General features: G+C 42.4%; 1 protein-coding gene across 4 annotated transcripts in view; it reads right to left on the bottom strand.

Moving 5' to 3' along the window:
• SPATS2L (spermatogenesis associated serine rich 2 like) overlaps window positions 1-12,998 on the bottom strand; it is a 170,801-nt gene that overhangs the window by 109,754 nt on the left and 48,049 nt on the right. For 2 of the 4 annotated variants that reach the window (XM_062189670.1, XM_062189692.1), the window contains exon 1: window positions 10,343-10,446. The exons of the other annotated variants lie outside the window; for them this stretch is intronic. In XM_062189670.1, the coding sequence (XP_062045654.1) occupies window positions 10,343-10,431 (89 nt within the window). In that variant the 5' untranslated portion in view covers window positions 10,432-10,446. Of the gene's footprint in view, window positions 1-10,342; window positions 10,447-12,998 lie in introns of those variants that run through there. 4 annotated transcript variants of the gene reach the window in all.

Raw genomic sequence — 12,998 nt, 5'->3', positions numbered from 1 at the left:
GCTGTAAACAGGAGTCACCACATCCAGGGTATCTACTTCTACATTCCACAGTGAAGTTGTGAGGATTAAAAGACAACCAGCACGGGGCTAGCACTTGCGGAGTGGGAATGCAGCTCTGTCGGGGCTCTCTCCTGTGAAAATTCAAAAGCCAGGCTCTGTGAACCCGACTTGATAGAGATACAGAAAAATATGTGGCCTCCACTTCAATGCTACCAGACGCCACACAACTGACCCAACGAACTGCAGCGAGTCAACTGATGTTAAAGCATCAAGACTCCTTTCCAAAGAGACTTCTTCGTCACTAAGAAATAAAACTTCCCGGAAGTCGGAAGAAGAAAACACCAGGCCAAGTGTATTCTTCCAGCCCAGGCAGGGTGTGGAATGCCCTGCTCTGGAGAAGCAGCCCCGCCTGTGACTTCCCCCAGTCCCCTCCTCCCCTACCTCTCCACACACACACACACACACACACCATCAAGCCAGCAGATGTCTCTCCACTCAGGGCAGAAGGAACAGAGCAGAGAGAAGACTGCTGTGGGGAAGAACCCAGGAGCTGGTGCTACACAGAAAGCCCCAGAAGGGATTTCCCATGACTTGACAACAAGAGAAATGAACACATCTTCTGAGAATTGAAATACAGGGCCACCACACGACGACTACCTGAGGGAAGGTCTGCAGAGTCCTCCAGGGTGACAGCGCTGGTCGAAGACTTGACCTTGTCCTTGACATCATCAACGAGAGAAGTCGATGGGCAACCTAAGCATGCGGTAAAGTGCGCTCAGAGCACAAACCCTGCCTGAAGCACCACCGCGCCCCTCTGCTGGGTACTGCTCACACATTATTGTGTTCAGTGCTTGTAATAAGCCAGCGATGTACACCCTCCATTCTTCTCACTGAACAGGAAAAGGAGATGAGGCAACCTGTGTCCCTAGTGCTGCTGTGGCAAATTAGCACAGACTTGGTGGCTTTATCAAGAGGCAGTTCTGTGGGTCAGAAGCCTGATGAGCGTCCTTCCTGGACACCCTACAGAATGATCTGCCTCCTAGCTTTTTCCAGCTTCCAGAAGCTATTTTCCTGTTACTTTTTTTATCTGCAAAGCCAGCAAAGTCCCATCTCTCTGACGCTTCTTCCAAAGACTCATCTCTGTCTCATTTGGACTGCACCTACCACATCTGATTTTATCACTCTCCACAAATCAATTTTCACACTCTTGTGGGCAATCTCGCCCCTGTTCAGAATGCAGAAGCTATTCAAATGAGAGTATTAGCACCCAAGTAGGCACCTATTGTTCATCTTCCACCAGCTGCCTGACTTGCCTTCCCTGCTGTGTGCCAGCCAGGTGGTTCAGGTGGACTGATCCAAGACCTTAGGCTGTGATCACAGGACCTGGTATAGGAACAGTGCACACAACACATTCAGCAAAGGAGAGTTTTTGTTATTCTCTCCACGACAGACAGTAGAAATGTTAACATTTGTATGTCAAATAAACGAACAGCTGAGAACCATATTTGAGATGTAGTTTTTAACATCCTCTGTACACATAAATTAATCCAATACGAAGGTAGAGCTATGTGTTTATTTTTTGTTCCTGGTTAAAATAATGGATGTCCCTGATCTAATTTTGCCTTGGTTTTTATTACTCTTTTCAATAACAAAAGCGAGAGACAAAATCAGATTTTGCTTCCAGCAGTTTAAATAGATAAAAATCAGTGTGACTGTCAAAACCCAGGTTGGTCTTGTCAGGTTGAGATGAAAAGCAGGGTTACAATTGAAGAAGATGAATGTGGACACTAAGAGGAAAAGGCGCTTGGCTAATCAAGTAAACAAAGACGGCATGCAAGTCCCAGATGGAGTATGTGTAACACTGCAATCAGCAGTGTCTTTTTATGGTTATTTTCCTGGAGCAGACATTCTTAAAGTTATGCAGATTTACAATGGAGTATTATATTTTTTTGTGCCACTGGTAGTATTATTAGCTTTTTAAAACTTAAAATTTTCATGCATGAGCGTTTAAAAAGCTTCATGTTTGTTATGATGGCAGGCCTCAAGTAGCCATCCTTGCCCCTTTCAGCTAAGTGCAGCAATAACTCGGGCCAACAGGACAATTAAGAATGGCTCCTCTGACCTGCAATCCCAGCAGCCAGGAGAAGTTGGGATCCTGGTTTTATACTGGAATTATTTAGTCTGAAAACTTCAGCCAGAATGGTTATTTTAAATTAACTGTACAAGAGGCAAGCTTCAACTTCACAGTAGAAGAGTATCTACTACTGAACCCAATGCTTGAGATACGCGAGGTTGCAATGCCAAGCAGAACAAGACTTTCCCCTTCTTTATATCCTTGGCTATTTTGTACTTAGCTCACCAGTTCCTTAGCTGAACTCAGAGTCAAAACACACTTCTGAGGCTGGCTTTACCAAGTGGGAGACAGAGTGGACCATTGTCCCAAATAGCCATTCTTTCCTTCTACCTGGACACATGATCTCCCAGCTCACCTGCAGTTTTAATCTCCTCCGCAATTTGGTATGTTCACGTGGCTACATTCTGGCCCATGGGATGTAAATGGAAGTGATAAGTACATCTTCTGGGTTATACCTTTAAAAGGACTTCCATTTGTCTCTTTCTTACTTGCTTCAATGTGACAAGAGATTGAAATGGAAGCCATAAAGTGAAGATGGCAGAGCAGCAAGACAGGATGATGGGTTCCTGTCACGGCAGTGCTTCCCTGCCAGCTTTATGCTTGAGACAGTTAGGTGGGGGAGAAGTAGACCTCGATACATTGAGCCACTGCGTAGTCTTTTATCATAGAAGCCAAGTTGGTATACTAATATTTTATCCAAATATTTCCCACACAGACCTTCCTGAAATTTCCAACATTCACATGTTCTGGTTAAGGTTTTGACATTCTAAAGACCTACATACAAATGTCCTAATACCTTGGAGAAATCAGGATGGACAAGTTCAAAACTGGTTTTGAATTAATGCTTTAGTTTCTTTAAAGGCTAGATACTTGGCATAAATAACACAAGAGAACGTAGAAATCATCAGAGAATCTTTTCATTTCATTTCCACAACTAAAATAGAATGTGAAAACCTGGAGAGGACGCGGAGAGGTGTATACACAAAAGCAGGTGCATAACAGCACAGCATGGGCTTACGGAGTGGCAGACGCAGGATGGAGACCCAGTGCCTCTTCCACGATGGAAAGGAAATGTTTAAACCACAGCAAGAAAGCCTTGATAGTCTGGGGAGAAGCCTTCTCTGAGCCTGGGTTTATCGTTTTAGTTACTGAAGGAGGTCGTGAAACCCCCCTTCAGATATTTTACAACTGGGTAGGTTTCCATTTTCCAGGATGTCACATTAGAGTTCAGCCCTGCTGATGGCAGCAAGAGAGAGGCTGGACAATGTGCCATCGGCAGGTCTCCCACTGGTGTACACTTCCCCTCCAGTCCCCCTCCTCCTTCCTGTTAGTCTCCTCCTCCTCCTTCTCCTCCTCTTCCTCTGCACTACATGCTCCTGTGCATACAAACAACGAGAATTAACAAGCTTTTTTCTCTTTGTTTTGTTTCTCATGACCATATTCCTCGACCTATGTCTTCCATTTTATTTTATTTTTTAAGATCTATTTATTTATTTGAAAGTCAGAGTTACAGAGAGGCAGAGGTAGAGCGTCTTCCATCCTACGGCTCACTCCCCAGATGGCTGCAATGGCCGGAGCTGCAATGACCCGAAGCCAGGAGCCAGAAGTCTCCTCCAGGTCTCCCACGCAGGTGCAGGTGCCCAAACACTTGAGCCATCTTCTACTGCTCTCCCAGGCTATAGTAGAGAGCTGAATTGAAGTGGAGCAGCTGGGACTTGAACCGGCGTCCATATGGGATGCCGGTACTGCAGGCAGTGGCTTTACCTGCTAAGCCACAGCACTGGCCCCTGTCTTCCATTTTATAATTTGCTAGAGTGTCAGAGAATGCAAAGCTTAATGATAGGAATAGTGTGCCTACACAGTGTGTGTGTGTGTGTGTGTGTAGTGGTGAAGTGAACTGGGAAGAGTTCTACAGTCTCTCTAGATGTAATTAGCAGCCATGGTTTGTTTTTGTTTTTGTTTTTGTTTTCATGGAAGACACACATCTGTCTTCTGTTCTATTCTCTCATGGTCTTAGGAAGCCAGGTAATGAACTCTGGAGGGGCCACGTCATGTTACAAAGCCCCAAGTCTCAGCACTGATGCATCTTCAAGTACACTGCCCTATTCATCTTGCCAATTGGTTCTATGTGTCTTCACAGTTCTTTTGGTAGAAGAGCAAAGGGTGCTCTTTTTAAGGGAGATATATTTGGAACAAGAGAAAGACTTGCTAGGGGTGATAAAAGACAAAACAACAGAGGTTTATCTATCAGGAAGGAACCCATACCAAGGGAACACTGCTGAGCACCTGGGTGAACGATCTCAGGGTTGCATTGGAAAACTAACTGGAGCATGCCTCACTCAATACCCTACCTCTCCGCTCTGTTAGGATACTTCCACCTCACTGCAAAAAGAGGTGCCTTCTCACCCGACCAAGGCATGCAGTAGTTCTGGCTGTGAAGCACTGCCCCCGCTGGGAATGGGGGTACAATGTGTCACTTTGCCTGTGACTCTCGAAGTTTTAGCAATCATCCTGGTCCAAATGGAAAGCCACATGTCCCAGTAAGTGCTTGTCTGAAAGCTGACATTTTGATCTCCTCTTGCCTGACCTTTTTCTCTCTCAACACTGCCCGGAACACCATGGGGGATTAGAAAATAATTTTTGAATGAGAGAATGAATGGCTTTGCATGGGCCAGTTTTCTGACCTCCTAAAACCCCAAGGAAATTGTTCTGAATTTGAGGTTTTACATACTATTCACTCTATTCGTTATGGTGCTTGCCTGTGGATTGTGTGTGCGATTTGTGAATGTTAAATATGTACCTTTGTACTAATATATTATATATACATTGTCAAAATACTCTAAAATAGAAATTTGAAAAGAAATGAAAAATGTTCTAACAGTCTTCATGCAGTCCAGTGTATTATTATGAGCACTCCACTCTGGGGTCCACTGGTCTAGACCTGACATGCTACAAGAAGTTCAGAAGGGACAGACTTGGAGGTCTGGAGGGGCCCAGACAGATTCGGGCAGTTCAGCCGGGTCCTCGTTCACAGTCTTGCAGTCCTCACCCACACTACACAGTGACATTCAATTTAATGGCAGACGCTCAACGCGTGTGTGTTGAATTGAACTGGAAGAAGAAACTGAGCCAACAGTTGTACAACAGGCAGGACCTCCAGAGTCAGGAGGGAGCTCCAGCCATATACCAAGTGTGACTTCCATTGGAATATCTTATTCCAAGAACTGACTTATCACAGATACAGGAAAGAGGCTGGCTTTCCTCACACTAATTCCACACTAACATATTGTAGAGTAGGTAGAAATAAAGTTGGTTATTGGGGGAAGAGAAAGGAGAAAGTGGTAGGTTATGCTGTATCATAAAATCAGGCAGAGCAATCTGGGTTTGGTTTTCTGTGGGACAAAATATGGAACCGTTGAATGTTTTTAAGACACAGACGTCAACATGAGATTGATGTTTTATGAAGATTAGACTGGGAAGAGGATGCATAATGGATGGGAAGAAGGATTTGGAGTTCATCAGAACAGCTTAGAAGACTGTGGAATAAGACTACTAGAGTCTGGCTGAAGTGATAACAGTGGTGACAGGGAAGAAAGTATGAGCCTAAAAAGTCAATTAGAAGGAAGATGACCAAGCCTCGGCAACCAGTGAAGTGTGGAGGGAAAAAGCAAGCAACCAAATATGCCTAGAGATGACTCTACCATTTAGAAAATGTACAACCCTCATCGATTTCTTGAAGTTTCCTTCTATCCTGACTTGCTATGGAAGTAACCTCAATGTGAGTTGATGTTGCTTTGCTCTTAGTTAAAAGCTTGGGGCTCACTCCATAACCTCAAAGAAAAATTCCTAAACATGGAAAACAGACAAAATTTTCCAAAGCCAAAAGTATTAATATGTTTGCCGGAAGATGCAATCTGGAAATGGCACTCTGCCTTGGGGAAAAAAAAAAAAAAGGAAAGGAAATATCACTCTGTGTGTATGCAGTGGATACTCCGGTCAACCACAACACGAAAACCAGGAAGTTCATATTCCTTTCACCCAGATTTTTCCTGCATGTGAACTTCACAGTGTCTTTAGCTATGGAGCTTCGTTCGGATAAACAGCTAAGTTAATGAGTTAGGACAGAGCAGCAGGTTCTAGCCATGGTGCACAAAAAAGAAAGTCAAACATTTTTATCAACTAGCCTTAAGTCACGGATGGGTCACATGATGTGCCTGCAACTGTGCAGTTCATTTTTCAGAACCTTTGTACTAGATCACTCAATGACTTATTCTGAAAATGGTCTCCTAAGATGGTAAGAAATGACCAAAAATTACATAAAGCTCACTTTCCAAATAGGGTTCTGCAAAAAATACATCTGCCATCTGGCCTTCTGGCTCACTTCACTTCTTTCCTTTTAGGCAGATATTATTTAATCCAGACCACACAGTTTATACGTCTAGTTGGTTCATGAAAATTTCAGAACATGACTCTGTAGCAGGAGTATTTGGCAAGTCATAGCACATTAGCCGCTTGACATCAGGGCAGTTTCTTTGTCCCAGTGGTTAAGTAAGTCTCTCCCAGGCTGTGTGTGCTTGGGTGCCTTCGGTTATAAAGTCAAACCAACTACCTTTATCATCTCTCAAAGATAATGTCTCCAGTGCACTTTGAGACAGGGGCTGCTCCTTACACACACTGATGCTCTAAAATTAACTACAAAGCCTTTAACACCCAGTGCAATTTCATGGTTAGAATTAGGATGATCAACTTGAATGTAAATTTATCTAAACTAAGCTACTGTAGTTGTCATTTCATGGGAAAGAGGAAACCTTCCTTATTCTATTGTACAAAACACAATCTAAGTTTTAAAATTTAGCCAAGGTGTATTAAAGTATGGAAATGGCAATTTGGTGTGGGCTGCCTTTTAAAATCCTGTTTAAAGTAAGAAAAGAGGGGGCCAGGGATGTGGCATAGCGGATGAAGCTGCCTGCAGTGCCGGCATCCCATATGGGCACCGGTTCGAGTTCCGGCTGCTCTACTTCTGATCCAGCTCTCTGCTATGGCCTGGGAAAGCAGTGGAGGATGGCCCAAGTCCTTGGGCCCCTGCACCCGCATGGAAGACCCAGAGGAAGCTCCTGGCTCCTGACTTCAGGTTGGTGCAGCTCCAGCTATTGCGGCCAATTGGAGAGTGAACTGGCAGATGGAAGACCTTTCTCTCTCTCTCTCTCTCTGCCTCTCCTTCTCTGTAACTCTGACTTTCAAATAAATAAATAAATCTTAAAAAAAATAATAACACTCACACACATCAGTTGTATAGTTGCTTCCCCTCACGCTCTCTCAGGTTTTTCAAAGGCAGAAATCAAGAGTCTGTAACTACCTCCCTGTCTCCAAAAAAAAAAAAAAAAAAAAAAAAAAGAGACAGGTCCAGAGGAGAGTTAGTACCTCCAAACTTCTGCCAATGCTGACATAGGAAAGCCTTTTAATGGCACTGTGGTTTGGCTTTATTTCTCTGTGGTTCAAACTAGGCAGCAACGCTTAGGACTGCAGCAGAACCCGGTCCTAACTCTGTAGACATTGGTAATGAAAGACTGTCACAGATGTAGTAACCTATCACAGACAGTCAGCTTAGAAGGGTAAACATTTGGCCAAACACATCTGGCCCCCGAATAAAGCTGAACTGAACAGGACTAAAGATCTGGGAAGAAGTTCGACAGTGACATTACAGTTGTCAAGAAAATATGAAGTTTACACAAGTCTGATGATAAGCAAAGTTCTTCTAGATCCTAGACAATAAGAATTCCAAGACCCTTACACCTTTGCTAGTTATTTACCAAGTCGTCTTCAGACTTTCGTTTCCTACTAAATCTGACTGACAAGTTTATCACTCATGTGCATATTCCATTTCCTTTACTATGTCTTCTTCAGAGTATGACATCATGGACTCAGAGAATGGAAACTGTTTCTATACTTTGGGAGGAAAAAAAGCAGTGTTTGTGATAACCCATTTTTTTCCTTCCTTCTAAGCTAAACACTTACAATTCTTAACACATGTTTTCTTCTTGGAACCATTTTTACTTCTGGCTTTATGTAAAATGTGAGAATTTTCTATCTCAGAAAATGGCACTAGTTCATCTTTTATGATGTTCCCATTGTATGTTCACTGCCAGAGAGACAATCTGTTTGGAGCCATCATTATGATTACTATAAATAGAACTGAGCAATGTGCTTTTATGTATGTTTATCACTTTCAGTTTCAAAGTTGTGTTGTTTAGAACTTGATCAGAAAGGTTATCCTGCAAAAACATCTAATGAGCCTGGCTCTCTGGTATGGCATTTCAACACACTGTACAGATACAAATCATACCCACTTACCAAGAGTGAACTGACTCGTTATCCATAATTTAAAGCCACAGATGTAAATATGCTATTAGTGTTGGGCTTAGGCCTGTAAGCAGGAATGTACTTCATGCATTTTATTAATTATTTAATCAACCATTATACAGATATTTCTATCAAGTTTAAAATCTTAACATTCATGTTTTACGTGTGTTTTATAGGCACATGTGATAATCCCAACTCTAAAGAACTGGAAATGAGGCAAGAACCTTCCTTATTTCCTTATGGAGTAAGATTCAGCCACCCAATTTTCACTTTCCAGATACAAGGGTCCTAGAAAGTAGGCTAATATTTTTTTTTAAAAAAAAATAAGATTTATTTATTTGAAAGGCAAAGTGAAAGAGGAAGAGAGAGAGAGCAAGAGCAAAAGCGAGAGAGAGAGCGAGGCCTAACTTAATTTGCCACAATACCAGCTCCTAAATAAGAGAATGCTGGAGTTGGAGAGTTGGAGATGGCTTGATTCTATGAATTATTTTCTGTCTGTTAATCATCTGCAAGTGTGTTTGCTTCACTATTTAAATAGTCGGAGATATATGTGTATATATACATATGCATAAACAAGTACACACATAAACAAACACACAATAGAATATGCAATGAAAGCAGGAACTTGATTCAGAATTTAAATCTGTAACTTTTAGTCTTGATTTCAGCAACTCAGATATTTGAAGGTAGCTTAGTCCCAGCTTCACCATTTGTAAAGCAGCTGTAAAGACCAAATGTGTGTGTGGGAACCTTTTGTAAACAGTGAAACACAAACCACTAAACACATAAGAGGTTTGTGTGTTACTGTGTGTGGTCTCTACGGCCGGACGCAATTCACGTGAACAATCTGTCAATGGACGAACACTGTTTTCCTTATTTCTGTCAGTCTTTTGGGTCTTAAACATCTGAAACCCAAATGCAAATGAATCACATCACACTGGAAAACCTATTGGGGTGCCTGCCTACTCCTCTGTGAGGTCAGCGCTTCCCTCGCTGGATCTACTTTGCACAGCTGCTTCTTCCATTTAGAAATCAGTTTTTCTAGCAGGACCAGGTTTTCCCACAGCAGTTTCCACAGTGTGCTGAAAAGCCTCTGGAATTGAGGGGGTCGGTAGGAGGGGGAAGAGGGGGGAAGGAAAGGGTTGTCTGAAAGGGAGAGATGGAGGAAGGGCAGCCTCTCATGTCTACTGGGAACTCGTTTGTCAAGTTCTGGTAAGTCAGGGATTGTACGTATATCCAACCATACTTTACTACAATTTAAAAAAAAAAAAGTCATTCACAAGCTGACATTTCCTAAATGTCATGTTTAGCTACGAAACACAACCCTGGCAAAACGTCAAAGGTACAGCCTTTGTTGCTAAAATCTGGCTTGCTCAGTCACAGCAAATAAATAACACACTCATGGCTATTTTCTTTTAAATTGAAGTATTTTTTGTGTATCCCAGAAAAGCACTTAAAAATACTTCTATAGGCAGTTGAAAACTATTTGTATTATCTAAAAACTATCCCTCAAATGGGAAGGAAGAGCAGTAACCAAAATCCTTGCCCATAACCAGCCTCCCACATGAGTGGGGTTGTCAAGGCACAAAAATGAAGCAGCTAAGCCACTGATCTCTAGGACCAGCGACACTGTGCAAGACCTAGGGCTCCACTTGCTGGATCACAGGCTAACGCTAAAGTCATCTCACTGCATCAATGTGAGAAATATGAACATACTTTTTGACTCAGAACACAGACCAAACTCTGTGGCCTTGGCCAATTCATCTTTCGCTCTTGGGGATAAAAGACAGGGTCTAAGCTAATGACTCACATTGTTAAAATTATGGACATAGGCAAATCATTACTCACGGTTTAGCTAAGCTCAGGTTTGCTCCAACATGCCTTCCTGCAGCAACTTCTCTCAAAAACAAACTCACTTGGCAAATGTTTAACTTCATTAAGCCTGTACTGACATCAAGAGGGTGTATGTCCAATGGACACCACAGGCAAAATATAGAATGGGCGTCTCCCACAAAGGCCCACTTTGATATTTGTGGAATGTTCTCTCCTCACTAAAGAGAAGACCAGAGTTCTGCCAAGAAAATGTAAAAGCTGTAGTTGCCTACAATAGTGATGCATGTTTCTATTTTAGACTACAGCACAGCACTTCTGAAAGTTACCACCTCAAAACGAGTTGATTACATTCTTATTTGTCAAGGGCCACAGGTCTAAGGGGGCAAACGCTGTCAGAACTCTCTTTAAGGATATAAACTAAACTAAGATTTCTTTGTGAAAGTGGGGATGTGGCAACACAAAGGGAGGTTACATCTACAGTTCAAAATTCAGGGTGGCACAGCTTTTCAGGGTAGCAGAATGGAAAGGATGAAAAGAAGGTGAAACGTTCAGCGGCCACATGCATTTGCTTTGCTTGTTGTATCCTCCGGGGGTAGTGACTTTTGAAAAAATGTGAGGTTTATTTTCTTAACAGGCAGTGAGGAACAGCTAAGCAGATGTGTGTGGGTTGCTTCTGGCTCTTGATTAGCAGACAGGATGACGCTGCCTGTAAGTTTCACCAAATATATCTGTCAAAACACAGACAAGGGGCCTCCACTGGAGTTGCACAATCAAGATCCAAAATTTCAATACAGTCGCTCATGCTGTTTTAGGAAAAGTTTAAAGGGGGCCAAATTTCCATTTCCAGGACTGTTCTTAGATGTGGTTAAGAGATATTATATGGACTCTTTCATCCCCTCTTCTGAGCTCCTCTATGTTGTAAAGTTTGAAATCAAGGTATCGGAAAGTTTTTCCATGTTTTGATAAAGGAGGCACTTGGCAGATGCCAGATGGAATTCTTGGGGCCATGCAGAGGATACCACTGGCATGTCCTTCTTTAGAACAGCAGCAAGAACACTCCCAGGCCTTCTAAAGAATAAACTTGTGTCACGTACAACATGTAGATGCTCTTGTCAAAGGAGCTGAGCATTTTGGCAGCTCAAATTGAAATGTGGCTTTGGGAACACACCAAGAGGTTCACTGCGTGGCCCTGTCTGTGCATCAAGGAGGGGGTATTCCCCTCCCCGGATTTCTCATTTTGTTTCTGCTCATACATGCAGGGTTTTGTTCTGCTAATCCTCTTGGAATGTAGCTCTTATCACCACCTAGAGGAATTCATTACCCTTTCACCTTCTCTGCTCCCCAGGCTCAGGAGGCTAAGGAACAAGAGAGCAATTGTCTGATTTGCTGAACCCTGAATTCAGGTGTGCTGGCACTCAGCTACCCTGTACCTGATTTTTCCTATAATCAAAAAGGAAGGGGAGAAATTAATCATGCTTCCCTCTCCAAGGGAGTGGAAGGAAAAGGGCCTTCGGGAACAGAGGCTGAGGCCCCCTGCCATTAAATCCAGCTATTTTAAAGCCAAGGATTAAAAAGAAAGCAAGCAGTAGATTCGCAGGGGCATTCAGAGCTGCATCTGCACAAGGCCAGAGCAGCTGATCAATAGAGCAGGGGAACGCACCAGTTAAGCCAGTTATGCAGGATAATGTTTAAAAGAGAGGGGAAAAATACCACCGACTTGCCTTTGTAAAAATGTTGGCTGGTTATCTATTGCCCTCAAAACTAAAATGTTTTATAGTTCACACACAGCTTGCAAAAACTTACTTTCTGTTTTTAAGTGTATACTCTTCAGTAGTCCTTAAATTATCAGTTTTGCTCACCAAGGAAAACAAACTCAGAACACAAATGGTGCAAACACCTCTTTGGGCTGTAAACCATGAGGCACTGCTACCTCGGCACAAAAAACCATCAGTCTCTGGCTCTTTCTTCAAGAACATAAACACAAAACTGAGATGTCCACTGCAATGGGAAACTACTGAAGCCAGCAAGGTAGCCAAACAAACTGGAGGGGAGATGGAACAACATTCCTGGAATTCATTAGAAGGCAACAGAAAGCAGCCAGAGGTCGAACCATACAGAGTCAGATCAACACAGCACCACTGGAATAATTTGTTTATTAGCCCAAAAACGTCAGAAACATAGGACTAACTTATTGTCAAACAATATTACATCTTCAAATAACATGCTCAGTATGTTTTCTTCCAGCTTCCACATAAATGTCTCTAAAGCAATGATCTATAGCTAATTTGAAAAAAGTTTGTAAAATACTATTTTAAAATATTAAAAGACAGACAAAAAACAGACAACAACACACTGCAATGGCACATGGGACTTCTACCCCCTTTAAACATCTATGTCCAGGGGCAAGGAATTTAAATTTGACCAAACCACTCAGATATTTCTAGAATCCAGTACTTCTTGAATGAAGTCCATATATGAACACCACATACTAAAGTCTATGTTATTGTTAGCCATGTTTTTAAAGGAAGAACTGTAGTTGTATCAAAACAGAAACGTAATCTATCACCCCTCACTAGTGGGGGGAAGAGTGAATAGAAACATTTTAATGCCTTGTCTACCCTGCAGCTTAAGGCAAGGAAAATCAGTCATCAGCTCTGAATACTGTATTAGG

Source organism: Lepus europaeus, chromosome 1, assembly GCF_033115175.1.
Source record: "Lepus europaeus isolate LE1 chromosome 1, mLepTim1.pri, whole genome shotgun sequence".
Classification (NCBI taxonomy): domain Eukaryota; kingdom Metazoa; phylum Chordata; class Mammalia; order Lagomorpha; family Leporidae; genus Lepus; species Lepus europaeus.
This window is presented reverse-complemented; position numbering and strand designations above follow the sequence as displayed.